The 15,267-nt window shown below is 38.5% G+C and overlaps 1 protein-coding gene across 1 annotated transcript; it reads right to left on the reverse strand.

Annotated features, from left to right (window-relative positions):
* Positions 1-5,836: 5,836 nt before the first annotated feature.
* Positions 5,837-14,884, reverse strand: OTOL1 (otolin 1). Its single transcript, XM_066347459.1, has 4 exons — positions 14,514-14,884; positions 11,553-11,642; positions 7,455-7,526; positions 5,837-6,804 (listed from the first exon to the last, which is right to left on the reverse strand). The coding sequence occupies exons 1-4, from the start codon at positions 14,878-14,880 to the stop codon at positions 5,906-5,908; spliced, it is 1,428 nt and encodes a 475-aa protein (XP_066203556.1). The 5' UTR covers positions 14,881-14,884; the 3' UTR covers positions 5,837-5,905.
* Between the last annotated feature and the right edge of the window lie 383 nt (positions 14,885-15,267).

Below are 15,267 nucleotides of genomic sequence, written 5' to 3' on the forward strand. Positions count from 1 at the left end.
TCTCAAGGATGGTTCAACATACGTAAAACGGTTAACGTAATACACCATATCAACAAAACAAAGAACAAAAACCACATGATCTTATCAATAGACGCAGAAAAGGCTTTTGATAAAATACAACACAATTTTATGTTTAAGACTCTCAACAAAATGGGTATAAAAGGAAAATATCTCAACATGATAAAGGCCGTATATGATAAACCATCAGCTAACATCATATTAAATGGCACTAAACTGAAGGCTTTCCCCCTTATATCAGGAACAAGACAGGGTTGTCCACTCTCTCCACTCTTATTTAATGTGGTACTAGAGGTTCTAGCCAGAGCAATCAGACAAGACAAAGAAATAAAAGGCATCCATATCGGAAAAGAAGAAGTAAAGGTATCACTTTTTGCAGATGATATGATCCTATACATCAAAAACCCCAAAGAATCCACAAAAAGACTTCTAGAAACAATAAGCCAATACAGTAAGGTCACAGGATACAAAATTAACATACAGAAGTCAATAGCCTTTCTATATGCCAACAATGAAACAACTGAGAAGGAACTCAAAAGAATAATCCCCTTCACGATTGCAACAAAAAAAATAAAATACTTAGGAATAAACATAACAAAGAATGTAAAGGACTTATATAATGAAAACTATAAACCATTGTTAAGGGAAATCGAAAAAGATATAATGAGATGGAAGAATATACCTTGTTCTTGGCTAGGAAGAATAAATATAATCAAGATGGCTATATTACCCAAAGCAATATACAAATTTAATGCAATTCCCATCAAAATTCCAATGACATTTTTTAAAGAAATAGAGCAAAAAATCATCAGATTTATATGGAACTATAAAAAACCCCAAATAGCCAAAGCAATCCTAAAGAAAAAGAATGAAGCTGGGGGCATTACAATACCTGACTTCAAACTATATGATAGGGCCACGACAATCAAAACAGCATGGTATTGGCAGAAAAATAGACAATCAGACCAATGGAACAGAATAGAAAGTCCAGAAATAAAACCACATATATATAGTCAAATAATTTTTGATAAAGGGGGCCAACAACACACAATGGAGAAAAGAAAGCCTCTTCAATAAATGGTGCTGGGAAAACTGGAAAGCCACATGCAAAAGAATGAAACTGGACTACAGTCTGTCCCCCTGTACTAAAATTAACTCAAAATGGATCAAAGATCTAAACATAAGACCTGAAACAATTAAGTGCATAGAAGAAGACATAGGTACTCAACTCATGGACCTGGGTTTTAAAGAGCATTTTATGAATTTGACTCCACAGGCAAGAGAAGTGAAGGCAAAAATTAATGAATGGGACTACATCAGACTAAGAAGTTTTTGCTCAGCAAGAGAAACTGATAACAAAATAAACAGCCAACTAAATGGGAAATGATATTTTCAAACAACAGCTCAGATAAGGGCCTAATAACCAAAATATACAAAGAACTCATAAAACTCAACAACAAACAAACAAACAATCCAATAAAAAAATGGGAAGAGGATATGAACAGACACTTCTCCCAGGAAGAAATACAAATGGCCAACAGATATATGAAAAGATGCTCATCTTCTTTAGCTATTAGAGAAATGCAAATCAAAACTGCAATGGGATACCACCTCACACCTGTTCGATTAGCTATTATTAGCAAGACAGGTAATAGCAAATGTTGGAGAGGCTGTGGAAAAAAAGGAACCCTCATACACTGTTGGTGGGAATGTAAAGTAGTACAACCATTATGGAAGAAAGTATTTTGGTTCCTCAAAAAACTGAAAATAGAACTACCTTATGACCCAGCAATCCCTCTACTGGGTATATATCCCAAAAACTCAGAAACATTGATACGTAAAGACACATGCAGCCCCATGTTTATTGCAGCATTGTTCACAGTGGCCAGGACATGGAAACAACCAAAAAGCCCATCAATAGATGACTGGATAAAGAAAATGTGGCACATATACACTATGGAATACTACTCAGCCATAAGAAATGAAGACATCGGAACATTTACAGCAAAATGGTGGGATCTTGATAACATGATACGAAGCGAAATAAGTAAATCAGAAAAAAACAGGAACTGCATTATTCCATACGTAGGTGGGACATAAAAGTGAAACTAAGAGACATTGATAAGAGTGTGGTGGTTACAGGGGGGAGGGGGGAATGGGAGAGGGAAAGGGGGAGGGGGAGGGGCACAAAGAAAACAAGATAGAAGGTGACAGAGGACAATCTGACTTTGAGTGATGGGTATGCAACATAATTGAACGACAAGATAACCTGGACTTGTTATCTTTGAATATATGTATCCTGATTTATTGATGTCACCCCATTAAAAAAATAAAATTATTAAAAAAAATAATAAAATAAATAAATAAATAAAATAACTTTTAACAAAAGTGGTCCGATTTGACAAAACTGTCAATAGAACATGAATTATGTAGAAATTTTGATTATAAAAATATATTTTGCTGAAATTAAGTTTTAGAATAGCATCTAGAGGACAAACATATAGGAATTTATGAATTAGGTTCTTTCTCTTATTACCCATCCAAACATCACTTGCCCATTAATAGAACTCCCAGACATGCACAATAGTAATTCAGTCATTTTGATATTTTATTTACTGTCAGTCACATAAAAACTATGTTTTTTTTACTTTTTCAATATTAAAGCATACATTAAAGTAGGATATATAATATTTTAAATGCTTATTAGCTTGATTTAAAAAATTTAAATATATAATGTTGGACCCCATTTGAATTTCACCCTAGACCCTTGTATCTTAGGGGGATCCAGATTGGATGTTGTTGCTATAAATAATCCAGGTAAAAATTGGTGGCTTGGCCAGGGTGATGGCAGCAGACATGTGTGAAGTCATCAGATTCTGAATACATTTTGAAGAACCAAAAGGATTTTCTGACAGATTAGATTTAAGTGTGAAAGGGAAGAATCAAAGGTTTCTGGCCTAAGCAACTCCGGAGGAATTGGCAGTTCTGTGAGTTAGGGCGGAACTTGGGAGAAGAAACTTGGAGGAGACTTTAATAGCTTGCTTCTGTTATGTTAAATTTGAGATGTCAGTTTAACTCTCATTGGTTTTATACTCAGGGCATTCAGAAGAGAGGTTTGTATATTTAGCAGTCACTAGGGTAGGGGTAGGTAGGAGCTGTATTCAAATCCTGGGGATGGGAGAGTTCTTTTCTTTATTTTCATGCTGTCAGTAAGATGGGAGATGTAAATAGTTGAAAAAGTGAACACTGTTTTGCCACTTTCCTCTCATAGAAAAAGTGGCACAAAGAACCTAGAAGCCATCCCCTAACATTAAAGGCTAAGAACTCCCTTGGTGTAGATACCCTTAAAAAGTTCATAATTAACCACCAACCCTAAGGCCTTAACTTTAGACTTTCTATAAAATGTTTATCTCAAATATACAAGGAAGACACTGCTGGATGTCATAAACCCTCCAGGTGAAGCACTGCTCCCTCACTGGTCCTCTGCCCAGCTGCCTTTTACATCATATCTTTGATGTGGTTTTGTGGTTTTTCCCATCCATCTTCCAAAGTTAGTTGGCTTTTGGCCTCCCCAAATCCCTGCAACACAATAATGGAAAATATATAAAAGGGAAAAAATATACAATAAACATACAAAGATAGATACAAAACTTTAAGTTTCTGAATGTCTTTGATATTCAATCCTCAAAATGGAAAAAGTTCTAAGTGCAAACATCATATTTTAATCATGCAAGTTATCTTATTCTTCCTCTGACAAATACAAGCAACCTCAGCTGAGCACTATTACAGTCTCAATGAAGAAGAGCTGCTGAAGAAAGGAGGAAATGTCAAGACTGAACTTACCTCAGACTGCTGGGTAGGCCTTGGATGGAAAACTAATGCAACATTTTTTAAATTGGCATCCTACACAATGCTGTTCCACAGGATGTTACTTGATGAGTTCTATACTCAAAATAAAAATGGGAATGTGAGGGTACACTAATGTGCTCTATGATTCTTCAAGATGGAGCTACAGAATATAGCATTTCCAACATTTGTTTGATTCAGAAACAACTCTTTTTCCAAGTAACTCATAACAACTTCCAGAAATGGTTTTCCTCTATACACCGTATATAAACATCCCACAAATATAAAATCTCAAAAGTGACTGATGTTTGTCAAAGTTTGTTTGTCTGGCCTGACCTGTGGTGGCTCAGTGGATAAAGCATTGACCTGGAAATGCTGAGGTCGCCGGTTCGAAACCCTGGGCTTGCCTGGTCAAGGCACATATGGGAGTTGATGCTTCCAGCTCCTCCCCACTCTCTCTCTCTCTCTCTCTCTCTCTCTCTCTCTCTCTCTCTCTCTCTCTCTCCCTTTCTCTCTCCTCTCTAAAATGAATTTAAAAAAATTAAAAAAAAAAAGTTTGTTTGTCTGGCAGAGCAAGACCAGAAAGTTCCTCATCACCCATTTTCTGATTTGGCTCACCAAGGTTTGCAAATCTGTCTAACTACATGCCTCTTGAACCAAATTCAATTCAGATTCAATAAACTTACTTCTTAAAAAGTGAGGCTGTTGGCCCTGGCTGGTTGGCTCAGTGGTAGAGCATCGGCCTGGCGTGCAGAGGTCCCGGGTTCGATTCCCGGCCAGGGCACACAGAAGAAGCACCCATCTGCTTCTCCACCCCACCCCTCTCCTTCCTCTCTGTCTCTCTCTTCCCCTCCCTCAGACGAAGCTCCATTGAAGCAAAGATGGCCCGGGCACTGGGGATGGCTCCTTGGCCTCTGCCCCAGGCGCTAGAGTGGCTCTGGTCTCAGCAAAGCGACCCCCCAGAGGGGCAGAGCATCGCCCCCTGGTGGGCAGAGCGTTGCCCCCTGGTGGGCGTGCCAGGTGGATCCCGGGCGGGCGCATGCGGGAGTCTGTCTGACTGTCTCTCCCCGTTTCCAGCTTCAGAAAAATACAAAAAAAAAAAAGTGAGGCTGTTGAATTATTATATGTTCATAGTTATTAAATATTCACATTGCAAGTGAATTCCCAAATACCCACCTGTTCCAACAGTGTTATCACTGAATAACAGGAATAAATTATTATAGAGATAATGGTAATGAAGCCAAAAATTTATCCAAATTAAATGTTCTCCCATGAAGAAAGGGCTAAATGTTTAGATCAGTAATGATCCAATTCTACTCTTGAGTCTTTTGAGGACATTTGGTTCTTCTAAGGACAATAATTTGATGAACGGATGGGTCTTTGCTATGATTGAATTAAGCAATATCTTTATTAATTTTCTTTTTACCTTTTACCCAAACAGAAATTCAAATAATACAGGTTTTATGAGCAAATCTTTACACTCCTATTAATTTTAAAGATATGTTAGCTAGTCTTTACCATTCCTCCTGTGTATTCTCCCCCAAATTAAACTAATATGGAAATAGTTTCATTTTGTTGAAAGACAACCCTCCTAACTAAATTAGAAACTTTTGAGTAATACCTGCCCATCATATGTCAGCTGTTATCCTCACATTTACGCAGAAAAGACTTACACACATTTATATGAGATATTGAAGCTATTTAGTAAGAACACATTTATTAATTACAAATCTCATCCATATTTTTGCATACAAATACTAATTAGTTAAATGGCTTGAGAAATGCCATTATAGTGCTAAATGAAAAAGCTATCTACTAAGCTAATAGACATGCTCTCAAAAACAGATAGGTAATTATTTTTAAAGAAGTGATGCCTTAAAATAGTAATAACAATTGACTCTAGGTCATATAACTTTTTCTCATTTTTTCTGTATTACTTCTATAGTTTTGAAAAAAATATGAAAGTTATTTTTTCAATAATACTATTCTTTGTTACTTGGCTTATCCCACTGACTCCAAACTACAATGTTAAGACACAAGTTTATGGTGAAATTCCAGAAGTCTCCTCAGGATACAAAAGGAACCCAGTAAAAACGCTGTCATCCTCAGCACTGACATACACGCCATTCCAATCTCTGGAGACTTCCAGCCAGACTTGGTCCCCTGCACTTAATTTTAGGATGGTGAGTAAAGAGGCCTGGTCTATTTCATGACCATAGAGTGTTTCTCTGGATTTGAACTGCTTCTTATTCCAGGCCACCAGGCTGATCTGAGCGGGTCGGCCACTCACCGTGACATGGTAGGAAAATACATATGCCCCAGGAATACTGCAGTTAAATTTCCCAGTGACAGGGCTGTAATTCCCTTGGTCATTATAGAAAACCTTGTCAAATTTAATAGGGACATTGGGAGGAGGGAAAGGCTTTGATAAAGCAGCGCTGAAAGCTGACCGTGCAACTCTGGTCACTTCCCCCTTGGAGCCTTTGAGGCCACGAGAGCCCTTCTTCCCAATAGATCCTCGGACCCCTTTGCTCCCAAGCTCACCCTTTGGCCCCACAGGTCCCATAAGACCAGGAGGACCTAACTCACCCTTTTCTCCTTTAGTCCCCAGCTTACCTTGGGCTCCCCGCAGACCCTCTGGGCCCCTTTCACCTTCCATCCCAATGTCTCCTTTGCTACCTTTCTCTCCTTTCATCCCCACCTCCCCTTTCTCCCCCCTCACCCCCCTCTCCCCAGAATTTCCACAGTAGCCCTTCTCTCCCTGCTCCCCCTTCTCTCCTTTGGCCCCAGGCTCCCCATTCAAGCCCGGTGAGCCCACAGTTCCTCGGTCTCCTTTATCTCCTTTAACAGCATTCACAAACGTGTCCCCCTTCGAGCCTTTTTGTCCTTTTGCTCCTGTTGGTCCAATGTCTCCTTTATACCCTGTAGAACCAAGTCCACCTGAAATGGAAATTTAAAATAATGTTTAAGGACTACATAGGCTATAAACAAAATGCTATTATCACAGGGCTCCCAAAACAGAAACAAAACCTATTGACTGGGGCTGGAAACCTGGTTTCTGCCTTAGTAATGGCTGTGGGAGGGAACTCCCATAGAGCCGCTCACCACACCTGTCTCATAAGGGGAAGAATGCTACTGAGAAGTGATATCTTATGTTTAGGTCTCTTGGATCTAGTTCTATTTCATTTTATTTTTTTACTTTTAAGACAATAAAGAATAGTAAAACTATAGTTACCAATTTTATTTCATTACACTTTGCATCTTGGCCCAACCCAAGTATTCTAAATTTCCATATTGCCCATCCAAACTTAAAACATCTCAGGCAGAAAAACTGAAACTCAAAAGATTCATGGGTCTTTTCCCAAAGACAGCAAAAGAGGAACAGAGTTCATACCTTTACTTCGTCTCCACATTCTGAGCCCAGTATTCACACTCCACCATGCTAGTGCACTGAATTATTATAAGAATGATAGCAATTTACATTTCCCTTTTCCTTCTCATAACTTTGAATTTAAACAAGAAGAAAATTTGGGGCTGTACTGCCATGTGACAGAGTTTATTCTCTCCAGTAGCTCTCATTCACACTGTACCTGGTTCTCCAGGCTTCCCAGGGTATCCTGGAGCTCCACTTGTTCCTTCATCCCCACGTTCTCCCTTAAGTCCTAGAATGATACCAGGACTAACTTTTATTCAATTATATTAATGATAAGACTAACATCCATTTCACAACCATGTCACATTACAATGCCTCCTTTACCAATATGTGTAAAAGTAAATCACTATGGTTGGGGTGGTGAACACAATACCATATACAGATGATGTATCATAGAGTTGTACACTTGAAACCTATATAATTTTATTAACCACTGTCACCCAATAAATTCATAGAAAAATAAATTAATGAAGTAAAACAATATGGAAAAAGGTTATAGAGCATCATTCAGAATATTTTATTCCAATTGATGGCAAATCATTTAAAGGAGATTTTGAGGGTGGTGCCAATCTCTTCAAGCAGAGCTCAGCTTTTCCTTCAGCATTTCCACAGCTCTTCAAATCTTTCACAAAACTCACGACAAATTGCCTGGTGTTATATGTGTGCATGTTTTCCCTATTGTGAATTTTGATTGACACTCCTCTTCTTCATATTCCCCATGATGCCTCAGAAGCTGCCATGCATAGAGCACAATATTCTTCAGTTGGCTAAAACTAATCATGACAAAACTCATCTAGGTTTTTGACATTGAGCATCAGGAAAGGGAATTTTGGGGGGTGAGGGGAATTTTCATATACTCTTTAGACAAGTTATAGAACTGAGAGATACTATACTTAAAACAGAATTTTCTAATCTGGGTTTTTAGATATTTTTCATATTACCACAAAATGAACTTTTATGCTGGGCCTGGCTGAAGTCCCACCTTGTTAGAATGCCGCCACACTAGATTTATTTAATTGTAAATGATACTAGCAATAATAATAGTAAAAAAAATAGCTAACTCTCATGGATCATCTACTTTCCACCAGGTAATGTTCCAAGCTCTTAATATAATTATTATAATTTAATCCAGCCTTTTTAATTTAATGTTAATTTTTATTTGATATTAAAACCACCTCTCATATAACAAGAAAGGCTCATATAACAGAGCACATTTCACTATTTAGAAAACTTTTTTTTTTTTAGAGTTTGGCTGGTTAGCCCAGTGGTAGAGCATGGGCCCAGCATGTGGATATCCCAGGTTTGATTCCTGGTCAGGAAAAACAACCAACTCCTTCTCCACCCCTCCTTCTTCTCTTTCTCTCTCCCTCTCTTCTCCCACAGCCATGGCTCAATTGGTTTGAGCACATCACCCCTGGGTGCTAAGGATGGCTCAGTGGGGCCTCCTCTCAAGTGCTAAAAATGGCATTGGTTGCAAGCATGGCCACAGATAGGCAGAACATTAGCCCCAGACATAGGTTGCTGGGTGGATCCCAGTCAGGGACATGAGGGAGTTTGTCTATCTCCTCTCCTCTCACTTGGAAAAAGGAAAAAAGACAGACAGAGATAGGGAGAGAGAGAGAGAGAATCGAACATAGATTTATTCCTGTATATGCCCTGACCGGGGATTGAACCAGCAATTTCTGCACTTCCAGATGACACTGCAACCAACAAAGCTGGCTGGCCAGGGCTAGAAAACTTTTTATTTAAGAAAATTTATAGCATCTCCCTTCAAGAATGGTAGAACAGATCTTTTGTCACTGCTTTTATCACAAAAGAAACTGAGATACTAAAAAATTTAGAAATTTGTACAAAGTCAAACATGACTGCATATTATACTGGTTAGCATCAATTACCAACCACATTATTTATATATAGTAAACATTTTTTATTTCATTTTTTGTCAGGAAAAAAATCCTAAGTAAATTAAAAGTCATGAGAGGAGACTTTCCCAAAGTTCACGTAAAGCAACTACAGAAATCCCACCATAAGCCATTTCCAAGTAGCTAGCTCCTCTATAACCATTCCAAAAAAAAAAAAAAAAAACATTTAAAATTTGGATGTTAACACTCAAACCATCAGGAAAATGTCTGCATGCCTTCGGAGAGAACCCAACCCTGAATGACAGTGAAGGGTGAATTCTATTCCCGGTCCTTGTCAATACTCACATACTGACCTTCACAGTAGAGTTATTCTGGTGCTCAAGTTCATGTAAGGATTTTAACTGCTGGCACTGAATTTACTCAGTCAGACTGTGACTAGCCAGAATGAAGTCCTTTTTTTTCAACTTTAGATCTTAACTAAGTCTGGAAGTGAAAGGAAAGTGGAGTTGCCATACTACAGAATTGCTGAATGAATTTCTCCTTTTGATCCTTCATCAAAGCATATTTTTAAGAACCTTATTTTATGATACTTCCCTGTTTTTTATTTTACTTCCTGGCTTCCAAAAAGCATGAATCTTTGGGTAGGTTGATCACTAATCTTTATTTCAGGGTTGTCTGCTAACATAATTCAGCCACAAAAGGATTAAATGTTTGCGAGACTGAAAATCACATAACTGACAAGTGTGAAGTAGCTCTCTCTTACCTTAGCATTTTTTCTGAGTAATTACTTCACTGAATGTTCTATAGCAGGGGTCCCCAAACTTTTTCACTGTCCCTCAGACCGTTAGAGAGCCGGACTATAAAAAAAAACTATGAACAAATCCCTATGCACACTGCACATATCTTATTTTAAAGTTAAAAACAAAACGGAAACAAATACAATATTTAAAATAAAGAACAAGTAAATTTAAATCAACAAACTGACCAGTATTTCAATGGGAACTATGGACCTGCTTTTTGGCTAATGAAATGATCAATGTGCTCCTCTCACTGACCACCAATGAAAGAGGTGCCCCTTCCGGAAGTGCGGCAGGGGCCAGATAAATGGCCTCGGGGGGTTGCATGTGGCCCGCGAGCCATAGTCTGGGGACCCCTGATCTATAGAAATGAGTTAGGCAGATCTTGGGCCATGTGGAGGGTGATGTATAGATGGTATTAGGTCTTTTGACATGTGACACTGAGGCTAAAACATTTAACTTGATGGATAGGTGGTATTTCTACAGGCTGGCATTATTCACTGAGGAATTATTAAATGTCCCAGTGAATCTGTAACCTTCCCTCAACACCTTGGAGCATTTACAGAACCAGGGGTTTTCCAGGCAGAACACCCTCTTTACTGATACATCCTTGAAATTATGGAATTTCTGAGCTGAAAAAGATCTATGAAAGTATTCATAACCACAAATCTTTTTTGAAAGTTATCAAGGTATAAATAAATACCTACTCTATTCCCTCCAATTTTCAGGTGAGATGACGTGACTGGTGACTGTTCTGTGCTTGATTTCTCCCATTTGAATTCAGTTCTCTTCGGAACACTGACACCGCTCCCATTTTGAGTGTGAGCCAAATGATATGTCACATTCTCCTTAGCAGGCAGGCTACCCACCTAAACGAAATAGGACTGCCTGCTCTAGTTAGTTCTCTCCAGTATGAAATTAATTCGCATCATGAGGAAGAGCTCACATGAGAGTATACAGAGAAGGATGCTTCCCCAGAGATGCTAAAGTTACCAGGTCAGCTGGGAGGTCAGTGAGAGACAGAAAAGATGTATGTGCAGGTATGTGTGATATGTTACAGGGCAAGTTTAAAATTTCTCAACTGGCTATTTATAAAGTTAACATTTTTATATCAAATATAATTCACAATATGCTTAACCAAATTTTACATTTTTAAAATTGATCCAGGCACTAGCCAGTGATTCAATGGATAGAGCGTCAGTCCGGTGTATGGATGTCCTGGGTTTGATTCCCAGTCAAGGCACACAGGAGAAGTGTCCATCTGCTTCTCCCCCACATTCTCTTCCTCTTCCCCTCCCACAGTCAATGGCTTGATTGGTTTGACCATAGCCCCAGGTTCTGAGGATAGCTCAGTTTGTCTGAGTACAACAACTTCAGGCACTAAAAACAGCTCAGTACTCAAGCATCAGCCCTAGGCGGGGTACATGTGGGAATCTGCTTCACTGTCTCCCTTCCTCTCACCTAAAATAAAATAAAATAAAAACTAAAAATAAAATTGATCCATCTGCTAGAATCTGTATGTATTTCACAACCCTCTTCTAAAAATGATGCACAGCATCCCTTGAGTTTTGACATGAAATGAATATAATTACCTACCCTTCTCTCCTTTCTGGCCTTTTGGACCTTGGGGTCCAATGACTCCTGGTGGCCCTGAAATCCCCATATCACCAACCTTTCCCTTAGGACCTGGAAATGAGATTTTTAAAACCATCAAAATACAAGTTTTTCAAAATTCATTAGTTATTGGGGGGGGGGGGGGGAGACCAGTCATTTTATTTAAACTAGTAACTCTCAGTGTCCTAATGTTAAAATCTGGGTGGGTATAAATTATTAAAGAGTTCTAAGGACAATATTTTTGTCTGATTTGCAATTTTTTACTACCTGAATAGATAAATTGAGCACATTAGTACTTGTCACTGGATTCATGACAGTGATCTAATGGTTCAGAGAAGCAGTGCTATACCAAAGAACAAGAGCAAAATGAACACCGACTTGACCTCAGGCTGGAAGTAAAACCACAATGCCTGGCACTTTTGGTTTTCCTACTCGTTCACTTGTGCATTTATTCAGGAACTATTGCTGAGGCTTCCCATAAACCAAGCACCCTACTAGATGCTAGGAATCAGCCATCATCATTCCAGGAGCTCCTAAAACAAAATGATGATTGCCAGAGGGGGAGCAAGTAGAGAGAGAAGGATGAGAAAGGAAGGGCATTAAAAAGTAAAAACTTCTAGTTATAAAATAAATGGGGTTGTAATATACAGCTAAAGAATATAGTCAAGAAAATCATAACTATCTACAATGACAAATGGTTATCAGACTCATGTGTTTTGTAGATCACTTTGTAAGGTATATAAATGTTGAATTTATGTTGAAATTAATATAATATCGAATATCAACTATAATTTTTTAAAATATTCATATAAAAACTTAAAAAATATTCCAATAGTCCCTGCCTTCATGGAGCTGAGTCCATGAAAGATAAACACTGAACAAATAAATTACACAACTAAGTACAAAATATCACTCTGTAGTTAGTGATATAAAGAATCAGAGGAAACAGCCCTAAGAAAATGGCTTAAGTTAAAACCCAATGAACAGCCTGACCTGTGGTGGCGCAGTGGATAAAGCGTCGACCTGGAAATGCTGAGGTCGCCAGTTTGAAACCCTGGGCTTGCCTGGTCAAGGCACATATGGGAGTTGATGCTTCCAGCTCCTCCCCCTTCTCTCTCTCTGTCTCTCCCCCCCCCCTCCCTCTCCTCTGTAAAATGAATAAATTTAAAAAAAAAAATTTTTTTTTAAAGATTAAACTTGCTGTTTTAAAAAAAAACAAAAAAAAAAACCCAATGAACAAATTAGGATTTGGGTAGGTTTATTTTTATTTTTATGTTTATTTAATGATACTCTTATACTAGGTCTCTAATTTTTTTTTAAAGTGTATTTTTGAAAACACTGATAAAGACAAAAGAAATACCTCTCTGGTAATCTCAAAAATAGAATCTTCTCAAGCTCCTAGTAGTTCAGGAGGTAGGAAAAGACTCCTATGGCAGCTAACTGAAAAAATAAACACTTTGTAGAGCACTTCTTCTATTCCAGGCACTGCACTCATTCAGTTGTCTTGATGACTCTGTGAAGCTGGGGTTATTCTTACCCCATTTTATTTTTTTGGAAACTAAGACTTAGAGAAGTAATGAAGTTTCCCCATGATGAGCCCATGATAGATAGACTCAACAGGCTTAACTCTCAAGCACTTTGCTCTTTGCAGAACCAGTCACACTAAGACATATGAGTGCCCTGGGCAAGCTAATGACTTGGCACACCTTCAGAGCATTTGTCATATGTATGTACAAGAGAGGCTGAGCTCTGAGACCAAAATAGTGAAACCCACAGCTGGGTACAACACAAGCCTTGATATTACAGACCCACAGCCTTAGAAGACAGTTTAGCCAGCAGCTGTGTTTACTTGACCATGCCCTTGGGGTTTTCACTCCCAAGAAGCTTGCCAACTGATATGATACTAAGAAAAATTTTGGTAAATATAATTTTCTCAGTCTCATTACATTTCCAGGGATATGTTAGCAACCCTGGATTCCTGGAGCCCAAGACCACTGCCCAGCTCTCCATAACACGGATCACATTTCCCAGAAGATTTCTGCAATGGGATGAATGAATGGAAAGCTTAACAAGGATGTGTAATTCTTAATTCTATAACTTTAAATTCTTCAAGAAAAACACAACAAATACACATATGTAATTTTTTTCAGGTAATAGTGAATTTGCAATTGGCATTCTGATCTCATTTTTACCTTGAACTCTCTGCTATATAACATGTAAAAGCTGAAAATATATTACAATAAGACTGAGAATGTATTTATTATGTGTATATAAAAGGTATCTGAAATTCTGAAATATTACATAGAAAGGGGAAAGTTGCTGGGAAAGGATACAGTCTTGACTCAGAATTTCCATGAGAAGCAAACTGAACCTTGGCTTTCTTCTCCACCTCACATGTGTTCCTTCTCTAATCCTGACTTCAAACAGCCTCCAAAAATCCACCTGTCAGCACACAGTCTTACCGGATAATAGAATTTTTATTTTCCCTTTTACATTGACCATTAAGGTTGTCCTGGCAGTGAAAGCTGCATACCCTCCGTGCTGGGTTGGGTAGGCCTGGCCTCTGCTAGCCCCACCCCACCCCCACGCTGTCCAATAGCATAATAGAAGTTTCCGGAGCGGTGGAAATGCTGCACATCTGTGCTGCACAAGTGGGTCATTGTTGGTCACATGTGGCTACTGAGCACATGCAATGTGGCCATGGTGACTATGGCACTGAATTCTAAATCTTACTTAATGTTAATGTTGTCAATGGCTGCGTACAACACTAGTAGTTACCACATTGGACCACACAGTGCCAGCTGCATTTGTCACAATGATACACCTAGGCCTGTCCTCATTTTCATGACACTGTAGAAACCCTCAGGAAGTTTCAACTCCGATCTATCTCTCAACCCTCAGGATATACAGGGAGGAAATATGGCTTTATATATTTATAAATACCTGGCTTTCCAGTCTCGCCGGGTTCTCCTTTCTGCCCTGGCACAGATGAGCAACAATCGCAGCAATTCAAAAAGAAATCCGCCGTGTTGAGAGTGAAGTTTTCAAAGGGGAAGAGAGTGGCAGCACCAGAGACAAAGTCTTGGATGGAGGGGTCAGGGATGGGTTCTGCCACGTCACCCATGTTTGTGAAAGGGGTTTCTTTTTCCTTTCCAGGAGGCAGGCCACTGGGCGGCCTAAGACCATTCAGCATCTCTTTTCCCTCAGATTTCTTCGTAAATTTGATATATGGTGTAGTCTTTGCTATTGAGTCCATATCAGCAATAGCCAAAATAATTAAAATAGCACAAAGCCAAGAAAACATCCACATAACTGAGGCTGGAAAAGAATGAAAATATGTGTATACGCATTATGTGAGATCCAAATAAAAAGTAGTATAAATATGTACTTACAGGAGACAAATACGTATACATATATGAACCATAAGAATGAATAGTATGTATGATATTAAATAATTTTTTTGTATTTTTTATGCAACTGTGTGTGCTTGAATCACAATAGAATATTTTATTTGTCTGAAGTATTTATAGGAAGGAACATTTTGCTTCAGTTCTCCTTTCTGGTTGTTTGTATTACATGTTCTAAAATACTGTTCTCACTTATTCAAATTATCTTGCCAAATAGAAAACATGACCTATAATATATGCAACATGACTTAATAGCTCATATGCCCTGGGGAAAACAAATATGTATAATT

Source organism: Saccopteryx leptura, chromosome 8 (genome assembly GCF_036850995.1).
Source record: "Saccopteryx leptura isolate mSacLep1 chromosome 8, mSacLep1_pri_phased_curated, whole genome shotgun sequence".
Taxonomy (NCBI): Eukaryota; Metazoa; Chordata; class Mammalia; order Chiroptera; family Emballonuridae; genus Saccopteryx; species Saccopteryx leptura.

Bases quoted from the DNA above. Each gene is read 5' to 3' on its own strand.
- OTOL1 (XM_066347459.1), bottom strand. From the start codon at position 14,880: ATGTGGATGTTTTCTTGGCTTTGTGCTATTTTAATTATTTTGGCTATT. The intron at 11,643-14,513 runs GTATTTATAAAT...TCTCATTTCCAG, and splicing joins CGGCGAGACTGGAAAGCCAG to GTCCTAAGGGAAAGGTTGGT. The intron at 6,805-7,454 runs GTACAGTGTGAA...TTTCCATTTCAG, and splicing joins TGGGAAGCCTGGAGAACCAG to GTGGACTTGGTTCTACAGGG.